The sequence below is a fragment of the Salvia hispanica genome, chromosome 4, assembly GCF_029641045.1.
Source record: "Salvia hispanica isolate PSC_SH4W2 chromosome 4, Shi_PSC_v1, whole genome shotgun sequence".
NCBI lineage: Eukaryota > Viridiplantae > Streptophyta > Magnoliopsida > Lamiales > Lamiaceae > Salvia > Salvia hispanica.
In genome coordinates, this window is record NC_142695.1 from 15,941,745 (window position 1) to 15,956,197 (window position 14,453).

At 37.5% G+C, this 14,453-nt stretch overlaps 3 protein-coding genes across 3 annotated transcripts; 1 reads left to right on the plus strand and 2 right to left on the minus strand.

Annotated features, from left to right (window-relative positions):
- Positions 1–1,110: 1,110 nt before the first annotated feature.
- On the plus strand, positions 1,111–2,468 carry LOC125192361 (uncharacterized). The gene is made up of 2 exons (XM_048089900.2): positions 1,111–1,362; positions 1,599–2,468. Exons 1-2 carry the CDS (start codon positions 1,149–1,151, stop codon positions 2,279–2,281), a joined length of 897 nt encoding a protein of 298 aa, XP_047945857.1. The 5' UTR covers positions 1,111–1,148; the 3' UTR covers positions 2,282–2,468.
- Positions 2,469–2,521: 53 nt separating this feature from the next.
- Positions 2,522–6,134, minus strand: LOC125192360 (stromal 70 kDa heat shock-related protein, chloroplastic). Its single transcript, XM_048089899.2, has 8 exons — positions 5,544–6,134; positions 5,207–5,459; positions 4,721–4,800; positions 4,397–4,539; positions 4,213–4,311; positions 3,936–4,125; positions 3,450–3,848; positions 2,522–3,214 (listed from the first exon to the last, which is right to left on the minus strand). The coding sequence occupies exons 1-8, from the start codon at positions 6,072–6,074 to the stop codon at positions 2,816–2,818; spliced, it is 2,094 nt and encodes a 697-aa protein (XP_047945856.1). The 5' UTR covers positions 6,075–6,134; the 3' UTR covers positions 2,522–2,815.
- A 992-nt stretch (positions 6,135–7,126) lies between these two features.
- LOC125196887 (coatomer subunit delta-2-like) lies at positions 7,127–13,176 on the minus strand. The gene is made up of 12 exons (XM_048095546.2): positions 13,015–13,176; positions 12,630–12,698; positions 12,506–12,545; positions 10,999–11,222; positions 10,521–10,763; positions 10,267–10,432; positions 9,618–9,919; positions 9,304–9,496; positions 9,056–9,206; positions 7,781–7,843; positions 7,595–7,691; positions 7,127–7,444 (listed from the first exon to the last, which is right to left on the minus strand). The coding sequence occupies exons 2-12, from the start codon at positions 12,630–12,632 to the stop codon at positions 7,355–7,357; spliced, it is 1,572 nt and encodes a 523-aa protein (XP_047951503.1). The 5' UTR covers positions 12,633–12,698; positions 13,015–13,176; the 3' UTR covers positions 7,127–7,354.
- Between the last annotated feature and the right edge of the window lie 1,277 nt (positions 13,177–14,453).

The window sequence follows — 14,453 nt, forward strand, 5'->3', positions numbered from 1 at the left end:
ATATCTTGCTACTTCAAGACTTGCAGAGTATAAAGATGATTTTAGAGATGAGATGGTGGAATTATATGATATAGTCGCCCCTGAAATGAGAATGAAATATTGTGTTACTTTTCTCATTATTATCCTAGATTTTGAATAAAATGTTTATACATATTTGTTCGGTTTCTAAGATAAAATAATACTTCTCAAGATACATTCTTCTAGGATTGGATTGTAAGATTATTTTAGTCATGGGGTTAGCTATAACTAATTATACCATGATTATCCATTTATAATTGAGTTGTGGGATTGAATTCTATGAAGCAAACACACTATAAATTTATTTCCGGATACAATCTTGTAACTTGAACACCCCTGATTTCAAGTAATCTGATATACTATCGCATTAGGTGGTGTTCGGTTTTCTAGATAAAATGATTTCAAGTAATCTGATATACTATCCCTTAGGTGGTGTTCGGTTTCCTAGATAAAATAATACCAAGATATAATCTAGAATTGAGTTGTGAGATTATTTTGTAATAGGAGGTTAGCTATGACTAATTATACCATGATTATCCATCTAGGATTGAGTTGTTGTATTGAATTTCATGAACTAAAAACACTACATAATAAATTTAGAGATACAATCTTGTAAACTGAACACCCCTTAGTGTTATTCCCCATGTTTATTAAAAGTTTATAACAATTGCCAAGTAGACTAAAATTTTTTAGAACGTAACCATATATTCTTCTTGTTTATACTGTTATCATACAAGTAAGTGTTCAAAAATTAACACACCAAAGGTTCTCCGGGCGTCGGACTGGATTGTAACAATTTTATTCCCACTTCACAAATAATATTCTGACGAAATTAATTTAATCGTAATAACAAACCATATAATCGCCTCATAATAAGATCTTTTGCCTTGAGTGATTGTTCTTCACCCAATGGAAAACATTAACTTTTACCACTTACTTTAATAAATAAAATACAAATTCAAGAAAAGTATAATAAAGGGTTTAACAATATGTATGGCGTTTAATTGTTTTGAACATGACTAAATATATAAAATGCGTATAAATAGAGGTGGGCTTCCCTCCTTCCATTCCTTTCCCTCCATAAAACGAGAAGAGAATGAATTGGATTCGAGATTGAAAGTTGATCGAAAATGAGCTGTTACACCGACGGTGGTGGTGTGTTGGCGAGGCGCACAGCGTCATGCACATCGGCGCCTAGCTCTGCCCTGAGTTCGCCTCGGAGCAGGGTCAAATTCCTATGCAGCCACGGCGGCAAGATTCTCCCCCGTCCCTCCGATGGCCAGCTCAAGTATGTCGGCGGCGAAACCCGCGTCATTTCCGTTCCCAGAGATATCTCTTTTAAAGGTATCACGCATAGTTGTGAAAAATGACCATCATCTTAATTCATCGTCAATCCTCATTCATGTAAAATATGTAGCGTAATGAATCTCTTTCAATATAGTATAATGCATTATTGTATTTGAGAATAACATTGCTATTATATGAATTTTGCATGAGAAATGACAATACATACACCAACGCGCAATTTTGTGATCACAAAATCTGATTAAATTCTAATAATTGAACTTATTCATTTACAGAAGCAATGAAGCGATTGACCTACATGATGGAGGGGGAAATGGTGCTGAGGTACCAGCTAGCGACCGAGGATCTCGACGCCTTAGTGACGGTGAAATCGGACGAGGATTTGGGGAACATGTTCGACGAAATGGAGAATTACCAAATGATGGGGTTTCCCAGAATGCGAACTTTCCTCTTCCCCGTCCACAACCACAACCACAAACACAACAACAACAACAATAACATGGTTATGGACGACCAACTGCCGTTGGATCAGCGCTACATCTTTTCCATCAATGGCATCATCACTCCCAGGCACCTCTCTAACTCTAGCAAGCGCCCCGGAGTCAGCTCCCTCGCCTCCTCCGGCTGCACTTCCCCCAGGTCTCCTGACAGCTACGCTGCTGAAGCTAATAATACATTTGGAAATATGCAGAGGATCCACAGTTCACCCAGCATATGCAACCTCCTCAACATCCCCCAACAAAACCATTACTCTTCTCCTCCTCCTACCCATCATCAGCAGCAACTTCCTCCTCAATACTACCACACCTCGAGTTTTAGGTCTCCCAGCCCGATGAGGTCCGGAGCTGCTAGGCTCCAACAAGATAACTCCGCTCCTCCAACAGCCTATTACAATCCATCCAGAGATCCCAATCGAGGCGGAGGAAAAGAACATTGCAACAAATGCAAGTTCCAATGATCATTGTGGCGAGGGAACCTTACCATGAAAACACAAACTCTTAACCCTTTCACTCTCATCTTATTTTCGAGCATCATATTTTTCTTGGGGTAGGAATAGTAGCACTGAGCAGGGAGTGGCGTTGCTAACTTTTTTGTATGGTATAGACTTTACAACGTCATTTCACTAATATATTCACTTTTATTTATTTATTTTAGTGGGACAGCACATTTTTTACATTATTCCGCTCGAAATGCATGATTAAAACAATAATTCGCAAGCTTTAAAACTTTGGACATCATTCTCTTCATCTGAAATACAGAAACTAGAATATCTTTCAAAAATCAGACACGTTGACAACTAAATATGACCTACCAACTTTATTCAAGCACAAGTCTTGACAGTCTAGGCATACCTTCAAGCAATCGAAATTTTTGGCATACATTGCTGCTTGTACTATAATCTTTCTATCTCCGCTCCTATTGTTTTCTCAAGTGCCCTTGTCCAGCTACTTTGTTTGTCCACAAAATTTGGTAAGACTAACCACCCATTCTCTCATTTGCTGTCTGTGAAATCTGCATCAATGACATCGCCACCATCAGGTCGCTTCTCCGATGATTCTGAAGTAGCACCACCACCAGGGGTTGGGCCTGCAGCAGGTTCTGCACCAGGTTGGTTGTACAGTGATTGGCCAATCTGCATGACTTCCTGATTTAGTGCAGTCATGGCATCCTTCATTGCTTGGGTTGATCCTCCAGAGATGGCATCCTTCAGTTCTCCAAGTTTGGCCTCAACCTTCTCTTTTACAGGGGGAGGAACTTTGTCACCAAGTTCCTTCAACTGCTTCTCCGTTTGGTAAACTACTGAGTCAGCCTGATTCTTAGTATCTATTGCATCTCTCTTCTCCTTGTCTTCACTTGCAAATTTTTCAGCTTCACTGACCATTCTCTCCACCTGTAGTTCATTCAGAAAAATTTAAATTAATTACCTAAAGGATAAGGGACTGAGAGACAATCCTCCTTGCAGAAATCGTTTAGTAACGACAGTTATCCTACTCCCAAAAAATGATTCAAATCTGTCTGTAAAACCCCATCCATTCAATCTAAAGACAATACTGGCTCCAATACAGTATGCATAAAGCTTCCTAAGCATATTACTATTTAGTTAAGACACTATCAATAACACTCACCTCATCACCAGGTAATGTGCTGGCACCAGTAATCGTGATATCTTGCTTCTTCCCAGTTCCCTTATCTATAGCAGTAACTGAGAGGATTCCATTCGCATCAATATCAAACTTGACCTCAATCTGTGGGACACCACGGGGAGCAGGTGGAATTCCATCAAGGCGGAAACTGCCTAAGGATTTGTTGTCCCGGACGAACTCCCTTTCACCTTGAAGGACATTGATCTCGACACTGGTCTGACCATCCGCAGCAGTTGAAAATACTTCTGATTTTGAAGTGGGTAATGTGGTATTTCTGGGAATAATCTTTGTCATCACACCACCAAGTGTTTCCAGTCCCAAAGATAATGGTGATACATCCAAAAGGACAATATCGCTAACATCTCCCGCCAAAACACCAGCCTAAACAGATAAAACAAGCAACAAAAGATGTTTAGACGACATTAACTTCAGGACAAGAAGTCGCAACAAATCAGATCAGGATATTACCTGAACAGCAGCTCCAAGGGCTACCACTTCATCGGGATTCACAGTAACATTTGGGTCCTTTCCAGTCATCTTCTTAACAAGCTCCTGAACTGCTGGAATACGAGTGGAACCACCCACCAGAATTACCTCATCTATATCACTCAAGGAAAGCTTCGCGTCCCTCAATGAATTTTGAACTGGGGTTTTTAGCCTGGAAAGGGACGTCATTACATCAAGAAGCTGAAGTATAGAATACAAATTGCACATATGTTCTAATGAACCGATGAAATAAGCTCACCTGTCAAGTAAATCTGAGCACAGTTCCTCAAACTTAGCTCGTGTAAGTGTGGTCTCGATATGTTTAGGGCCATCTGCAGTGGCAGTAATGAAAGGCAAACTGGCAAAAAATACCAAACAAAACAATCAGCATGTAGACATTCAATACGTTGCAATAAGAATTTGGAAAAAATATAGAAACTTGCCTAATGTTAGTTTGAGTCAAAGAGGAAAGTTCCATTTTGGCTTTCTCTGCAGTCTCCGTCAAACGCTGAAGGGCTTGTTTGTCCTTCAATAGATCTATCCCTTCATTCCTTTTGAAATCCGCAGAAAGCCAGTCGACAACTCTCTGAGAAATTAAAAAAATATAAATGACTTAAAAAAAGTCAAATGCCATAAAAAAATTCCAGAAACACCATGCTGAACAACATGGAACAATCAGCATTTACAGTATGCATGAATTTGTTTTTGTGTGAGAGAAAGATAGAGAGATGGCTAGTTAAATTTAATGAATGATTAGGAGTACCAACCTTATCAAAGTCATCACCACCAAGATGAGTGTCTCCGGAAGTAGAAAGCACTTCAAACACACCATCACCAACCTCAAGGACTGAATCAGAGCAGGCAAATGAAAATTATTAAGCCTTCTTTTAGAATGCTCAATTAAGATGTGTGTAAAATGTTACGGAAAGAGTTTACCGCATCATCAGTATAACTCCTCTTATACTCTATTTAGTTTAGCATTCGTACAACTATTACTCAAACTTCAGTAACCAAATATACAGTCAAAGTAAGTGCATCAAAGATGCCAGAACATTGACAGTTGTAAAAGATAAACCAAATTTACCTTAGCTCATGATCTGTAATCTAATTGTATTTTCTAATTTCAAACATATAACAAGAAATAGAGACCAAAACAGGAGTAAAGAAGAAAGGAGAAGAGCTTCAACATCAACAAAATCAAGAACAAAGAAGAGATGAATAGTTCTTTAGAGAGAAGAGGAAAATGAATATACCTGAGACATCAAAAGTTCCACCTCCTAGGTCAAAAACCAGAATAGTTTCATTGCTTTTCCTCTCGAAACCATAGGCCAATGATGCAGCAGTTGGTTCATTTATAATGCGGAGAACCTCCAATCCAGCAATGCGACCGGCATCCTTGGTTGCTGTCCTTTGAGAATCATTGAAGTAGGCAGGGACTGTAACTACTGCTTTGGTAACCTTGTCATTTAAGAACTTCGATGCATCATCAACAAGCTTCCTCAAAACCTAAAACCAGAAAGAGTGATTAAAGCAAATATAAAACACAAATCGACAAATTGATATGAAATTATGAATGGTGGAATACAAAACCTGAGCGGAAATTTCCTCAGCTGCAAACTGTTTACCAATGGCAGGGCAGTCAAGCTTGACGTTCCCGTTTTCATCCCTGACGACATTATACGAAACCTGCCTGGACTCGTCATCGACCTCGGACATCTTCCTCCCAATAAACCTCTTCACGGAGAAGAATGTATTCTCTGGATTCACCACGGCCTGCCTCTTCGCAATCTGGCCTACCAGCCTATCGCCATTTTTAGTGTAGGCGACCACAGAGGGCGTGGTGCGCTGGCCTTCGGCGTTGGTGACGATGGTAGGTTTTCCTCCCTCCATTGCCGCCACCGCGGAATTGGTGGTGCCGAGGTCAATTCCGACTACTTTCTCCGCCACCACACGGAAAGTAGAGGCGCGCCGATGCTTACTACTCTTGAGCTTCAATCCGGAGCTGGCGTTGAGCTTGGTGCCGAAAAATACGGTTCTATTGGGATGGGCTCTGGAGGATTTGACGGTTGTGAAGTGAGCCACGCCGCCGAGAGCGTTGATTTGAGCAGTTGAGGACGCCATTTTGTGGCAATTGGTGAGAAATGAGAATTGGGAGAGACTTAAAGATTTTGGAGAATGGAGATCAGATAAGAAGAGGAGAAGGGTTGGGGTTTATGGGGAAGCTGGAGACACGTGTACAATTCTAGAATCTTCGCCTCTATTTTTTCTATTTTTACATTCGAGTATACGGGAAAGTGTATTATTCATTTATTCAAATGAATATCACACTCATGTTCTCGACCCTTTTGGAACGACATGATAACACGACATGAACTCATACGATATTAATGGATATGTGTCAAAGTTGATTGGATTTATATCTTTATCGTGTCGACACGATAACGACACGAGAACTTCGTATCGTGTTCGTGTCATGTCGTGTTCGTGTTATACGTTAAGATATAATATTAATATATTATAATATTATTATTATTTTCAAATTTTAAAATTAAAATAATATTAGAAATAATATTAACATATTATAATATTATTATTATAGTGTCGTTATTGTGTCTTGTCATATATGTGTTATTATCGTGTCGTGTTCGTGTCTGAGGGTAATGGGTCGTCTTCGTGTTTGGAGTTTTCTTAACGGGTCGTGTTCGTGTTTGTTGTTATCGTGTCGACACAATAACGACACAACACGCACGATTTGCAACTAGTTCTTTGATCACTGTTTATAACCTTTATGATGAATCATATAGATCTTAATCCAAAATTAATAAAATATAAAAGAGATAATGCAAGGTATTATTTTAATCCATTCAAATCAAAACCATTTAACCTTTTTTCGTTCATAAAGCATGTGCATAGTTTTAATATACACGTTTTATCCGTTTATTCTACGCACATAAAGGCATTTTTATGTGTCCATTCCTCTTGTAAACTATTTATATAAAATTGGTCAAGAAAGTTGAAAACTACCATGATATACGGTGAAATACCACCATTATCAGTCACATCATAAAAACTACATCGACAACAATGGGGCGTCTCTAAACATCTTCGCATTCATATCAAGAACACTACGTAGGAGTAATATGAATATGACATGAAAATGGCCATACTTCAAATCAGTATAACCTGCGCTATTTACTAAAGTAATAGTCGAGAAAGTTGAGAACAAAACAAACTCCCCACTGAAATTCCTTACAAAAACCGTGTCATATTTATCAATGTATCAACAACTACACCTCTATACTTGTAGTAGTATAAATTCTGCAAAAAAAAGTTAATACTAGAACCGAGTAGAGTTTGGTACAAATCAACACTGCAATAGAACGGCGACACATTTGCAATGATCATACCACTTGATAATTTTCAGCAGAGAGTAGCGTTCTCTGAGCAAACCTGGGAGGATTTCCTCCTTTCATAGGCAAAACGCTAATCACCTGCAACAGATAATATACACACCCCATTCAGAAATAGGCACGTATATTTACTAGGATCATCTTATGATCATTACAGCTAGAGCTATTCTCTTTCATGAAAAATACTCATCAACAGGTCTAAAAGATGTAGCGTGTGATACAGAAGAGAACCTTTAGATCACTGAAAGTTCTTGTAGAAGTAAAGCGCACAGAAATTGGGAAAAGATCTGATGTATCGATTGCTGGAATTATGAACTCCATTGATCCACTGCAGGCACAATATTACATTAATAAGCCAAGTCAGAAACACAGCGGAATCAGATTAAACTAAGAAGAAAAAATTCACTGCCAATTAACCTGCGATTGGAGTTATCAATGAGTACAATAGACCATTCCAAAACTGACTTCCTGGCATCGTACCTGCAATTGATATTTCAAAGTGTTCACTCCTTACTTCATGTATTGAACAGGAAATTAATCAAATGAGCATCACCAATAAAGAGCCTTAGAATCAATAATCGTCTCAATACAATTTCACGCTAAACACTAAGAAGGCCACATGTGGACCCATTTGTTTGACTCTCTCTTCTCTATAAAAACGACTGATATAACTAATCGTTAAATCAATAAGGTTCTGCATCTCAAACTAAAAGGTTATACCTAGTCACATTAGTAAAATAATTACAGGTACCAAACTCACAAACTCATATGACAAGGATCGCTTTTGTTGCATCATGCAAAGCTCAATCATCAAAATATTAAATGAAAAGCATCCTCATTTCATTGGTTAAATAATAAGCTAATACCAACAACGATGGCCAGCCTTGGATACTCCAAGGTCTGATTTTAGCCGGCTGTGCCTTGAGATGATCAAGTGGGCTTAGGTAGCCCTATCAGTCAGTGTGGCTTGCATTGAACATTAGATAAGCTTGTTGAAATGAGTTTGTTTCACAAGCAGAACCACACATTGAAGGGACAATATATGTGTTAAATTCAACCGATCATTAGATTTATTACGGACGCATCTTTGAGAGACTGTCTTACTTGCTCAAGCAATACCTCATACAACTGCATCTTAACTTCACAGATTAGAAACTCTATCTTCTGAATTCTGATTTAGTAGTCAACTTTTAGAAGTACGAGTCATATATGTTGAAAACAATACCAAACACAATAAAGAGTAGACAGATTTCAGATGTATCAAGGATTCAAAGGGGTCACTGAGAAACTCCAATCCAAAACTTACTACTATTGCTAGTCAGTCAGGACTCAGAAGAGATAGTAAGTGATAAAAAAATAGAGGAAACGTAATACTCCCTCCGTCCCCCAAAAAAATAGACAAACTTGTATATGGCACGGATTTTAATGTTTAATTGGTATAGTAAGAGATAGATTGAAAAAAGTAAGAAAGAGAGCAGGAAAAATTAGTGGAAGTAGTGTTAGTGGATTTGTGGGGTCCACATTATTAGTGGTGTGTAATTGGTTAAAAGCTTTCGATATTTAGACTTTGTCTAATTTTGGGGGACGGCCCAAAATGGTAAAACTAGTCTATTTTTTGGGGACAGAGGGAGTATCTCTTATAACAATTTATCAAATGAAATGTTAATAGTAAACAATAAGATGAAGCCACACCTCCAATCCCCATCAATTTGTTGTACTCTAGGTGCCTCTCTAAGAGCTGGAAGAGGAATGGAGATCACAACATTTTGTAGATCAAAAGTTGGAGCTTCATACTCCATGTTTACATAGGTGTCATTCCCAGAAACAGAAGGCCAGCAACTAACTGCAATGATAAAATAATTTCAAGCAGTAGACTATTTACAAGATGACACATCTTTCTAATGTCTTTAATGCTTGGGTGATATACAAGAAAAGCTTACTTGACAATGGCGCAAGTGACTCATCTGCACTTTGCATTCTCCATTTCAACAAAGAAACACCTTCACTACCCGGGCCAGAAGGGAATGGGCGGTTTGGGTCCCTAAGACCCAAAATATTTTCACCATTGTACAAATCCCTATTAATGTTGGGGTGGGTCTTAAATTTAACTCCAGGATTGTCACCAGTCTCAATCTGAATCAACATCAGAAACAATGCTCTCAGTCTCAGAAGCATTCAACATGAACAAAAACACTCTTTTCAGATCTGGATACAAGTGAATGTAGACTTAGGGCAGAAACGAGAACTGAGGTACCTGAACTTGGATGAATCCATCATCTTGAAGTATCTGGAGTGATAGCATACCCTGCAGATCAAAGTTTCCAATGCCACCATCCCGTTTCAATGTTACATTAAGCTTTTCTTCGATACTTAATGTAACAGGGTCACTTGGCAGAGAAGCAGGTGCTCTGGACTGACCACCACTTGGTCTCACATCTTCAACAATCACTTCACCTTCAGCTTTAAGAGATTCCAAAAATTGGTTGGTTCTTTGTTTTGTCACAAGCTTCATACTAGAACCTTTTGGCGGAGCTGAAGCAGAGGATGATGGACGAACTAATCACAGAGATAAAGAAGCAACCAAATTAATGTAGCCTAAATTCAATAAATGTATCACTTAAGCAACAAGTCAACCAGAGGATTCCAATAACTGTATTTACTTTTAAAGGAGGCTGCAACTGTACGGTGTCTTCTATAGCTAAAATAACAGCAAAGTAACCAAGAATATGAACTCACGAAACACATTACAAAGGATGAAGCAATCTTTAACCATTTGACTGTAAAATTGTCCCTATTAGCTTTAATTAAAGTTATATCATCTTCATAAAACATGTAGAGCATCATCATGATCTTGGTCAGTAGTTCCGATATCAAGTAGCTGCAAACATATATAAAGGGCATACCTTTGGACTTAGAGAAGGACTCCCCTTCGGTGCTTAATCCAAAGCTAGAAACACCTCCAAAACCACCACTGCTGCTAGATATGGCGGTGTCACTGCCAAAGCCCGCTCCAGAAGTCACTGATTGCAACGACGTAAATCCTCCCCTGTCACCTCTATTCTTCTCAATCTATATAGAACAGAACACACAATAACTTAATCCATCCCTGCTGACAAATAGATATTTTGAGCATCAATGTTGAATTTAAACCATTTACCTTGCTTTTGTCAATCTCACTGGCCTTCCGTTTCATGACATCCTTGGTTTCATTGATTTTACTTTGTAGGAGCAACTTGTGCTGTTTCTCTTCATGACTTTCCATTTCACAATACTGTTTGACTTGTGCAACTGTGACATTTTCCTTGTGTCCCAGCGAGATGACCTCATCAAACGCGAAAAGAATCTCAAAAGCTGTCTTGCCAATGCCTTCCTCATCTAGGGAATAGGAGTATTCAGGCACCTAAGATGGTTAAAGAAACAACGGTACAGTTTACAGAGACAATAATATCAAGAAGGTAAAATTTTCTACAAATTTCTGGTGTAGATATGATAATGACTTCAAGAGGGGAAGAAGAAAAACTATTGTTCTACAGAACTAAGACATATGGAAGATCAAGTAGAATACAGAGTATGCACAAACAAGCAAACTCAGATTTTAAGAATGATAAATTCAAGCCAATAATAAAAAAGGATACAAGTTTAGAAAGCAGCCTCAGTGTCTCCAAATCCTCGAGGATGTTGCTCTGCTTGTTTGTAACAAGAAGCAGATATAGGGTCTCTATTGGCTGATAAACATAACGGACATTCTCAGTCTCAACATAAGTATGCTGTTTCCCTGTTCCCACCAATTTGGGGAAAGCAGCAAGGTAGCCCTCGATTCGTATACGGGACATGTCAACAAACTGCCTCGAGACAAGTGCTGTAAAAGATACAAAATCACATCATTGAAACTTGTTCAGAGCACTTGCCAAAACTAATTAAAGGAATGAACATAAAAATCGACATCATAGAAAAATTGTTCAGAGCACTTTCCAAAACTAATCAGATGTAAACTAAATAAATTGAATAGATAGAAAGGCTGATCAGCAATAACTAATATCAAATGTGAAAATATAAGCATTAGAAAAGGCATGTAACGAATGTTGAACAGAAGGCACATGCACCATAAAAAAGACTTTTTAAACAAATGTGTAATTAAAGAAGGCAATGAATGTAAAATGCAGATAGATTTAAAACAAAATGGGCAGAACCAAATGAAGCTGAGGCCAATACTGACATAGAAGAAGGAAATCTAGTATATCTAAATTAATCAGTACAGCCGTCAAGATAGTCAATCTCAATTAAAAGTATATGACAAAAGTATATGACAAACTGCCCAAACTCCAAATGTAACAAAGGGCATAAAATAGCTCTGTAACCACGGGTACACAAACACAGTAGTTTAGATCCCAGAAATGGCAGCACTTTTGATTTTTTTAGAATTTACAGCTCATATAACAACTATATGCTCTTGACGTAGTCAGATAAAAATAATTCAAAAATTAATGAAGCACTTATTCTAATTTCAAATTCTACGGGATCAAGAGCCTTATGACAACTTTGACACAGCTAAAATTAACATTTTTATAATTCCTATATCCTCATCGGCATGTTCCTCAAAATTATTAAGTGAAGAGAATACATGAATGTGTTTGTAATCATGGTTTAGTTGGCGTCTCAGGCTATGGTCATAGGCAAAGTTATCCACTGAACTTATTTAGATATACAACATAATATAAGTCAACATCTTCTACACGCTTCTTTTGCAGCTCAGATCATCTCATCCTCAGCAACACTTAGGTCTAATTTGCTTATTAGGATAGTAAGAGAATGAGGTTAGTAGAATGTGAAAACAAGGGCATAATCAAAATATCATACATGCCTAACAGATTCTGCAACCAGAAAAATTAAATACTAGTACCATACATGCCTAATCATATACAGTCACTTAATCATTCTTGAATATAATGTTCTAAAAGAGAACTTAGGAGACGGGCTGAGGTCATTTTAATGCTCACTTTGCAAAAACATTTTTCATATATTCAACACACCGAGATGAAATATCCATAACAACTAAAAGCATTTACCAGATATAACATCTTCTCAAATCAAAATTATAATATCAAAATTAGGATAAGTAGTATAAGAAAATCAGGAGCCTACCTTTGCCAGATTTACTTATGATGGAAGCCGCAAGTACAACCTGCACCATAGAGATAAACGTCACAAAATAAGGGAAGCAGCTCAATAGGAGAATCAAAAAGAAAAAATGTCATACAAAACGCACCATCTTGTTTTCTCAGTTCCCCACCGGACACAAACTAAATAAACGTCAAAGTAGCAACAGAAAGAACACCTACAAAGGAACAATAGAGCCTTTACATTCGCAGAAGTAATGAAATCAATTGAATCTCACGAGTGAAAATAAATCACAGCGCCCTAGCTACACAATCACAGGATGAATAAGGAGATCCAGATCCGGCCCAATGGAACTATCTAGGTTTCAATTTCTTTAAAACTACGAATACATGAAACCTAAGATTTATACAAAAGGAAATGTGGCTTCCCTACAGATACCATGGGATCAGAATGCAGCAAAATAAATAAACAGAAACTAGCGCTAGTTTCGAGCAGATCAATCGAGCAACACTCCAGATCAAACGTTGCGTTACCTGCAAATTCACCAATATCCAGAACAAGCGAGTAGCTGCAGAGTGCGATGAAGAAGTGAATTGATCGCGCGTATCTCGTTAAGCTGATTTGCACTATTGACCCTTGAGAAATGCAATGCCTTAGCCAAAAGCACCCTTTAATTCAATGTTCTCAAAATTGGACCCAAGCTATCGGTTCATACTTTAATCAATCGTATCACCGGGCTACTAATTGAAACGAAAGTACTATTGTTGTTAATTTTAGAATATTAAATTATTAGCTTGCATAACATGATGAATCTGTTAACGACGCGGTATAATGTAAGTTGCCACAACAAAATAACAACACGATAAATATACGATCTTGATTTATGCGATTAAAAGTGATATTACACGATTAAGATCTGATATTACATAATATGAGTTGGCACGACAAGATAACAACACAATAAATACACGGACTAGATTTACACGATTAAAAACGATATTACACGATTAAGATCTGATATTACACTTTAAGATTTGATATTACACTATTAAACCTGATTTACAAAAGCCTATGATAAAACTAAGGTATAAAAAACAATACTAGTATTATTTTTTAACGGGTTACTCGAATCCAACTCGAAATTATTAGGTTCCTAATGGATGAACTTGATAAGGATACAAATCGAATAAAACTTAACTCAAATCTATTAATTTTATGCGTATTGTCAAAAATTATCAACCCTGTTACAAATAATTGATAAATCCATTTTGGTATGCCACTTATTACAAATAGGGTCATACTCGATTGAAAAATATGTATATCTAAGAATCTCATATTGAAAATCATTGTTTACTTTGTTTCTAATTTGACAGCGGTCAACTATCGGTTATTTGGTTTATAGCATACATATTATTATATTTTAAATGAATACAAATTTAAAGATTATGATATGGTGAATTTGAACCCGAAACAATATCAAACTAATAATGCATTCGACAGTTCTAACACTTCGTGAAGGAGGTGTTTAATCTAAACAGAGACTACAATATAGTGTGACGATGATCAAGGGTCGCAGGTCTGCTTGAATTTCACATGATTTTAGAGATTAGACTTGTGTGATTTTGATCATATTTTGCTAAGAAATGACAAGTTTATGTCTTTATCTTGAATTCTTGATGAGGTTGGTGTTTTGACTAATTTGGGAACAATGGGAAGGATGTGTAGAAAAAGAGTTTAAAACAGTAAAAATTGACAAACACCGGAGCTCGAGTGCAAGTAAGGAGAAACTGCACATACGAGTTGCTCGTTGGGTTCAATGCACTTGCGAACCTACCGACTCATTGGTGAGTTTTTGTACTACAGAACATGTCCAGAGACTCGTTGGATTCAACGCACTAGCGAACCCAACTACTCCCTGGAAAGACACTTTAATCCAGAATACATCTAGCGACTCGCTGGAAAGAAAGAATTA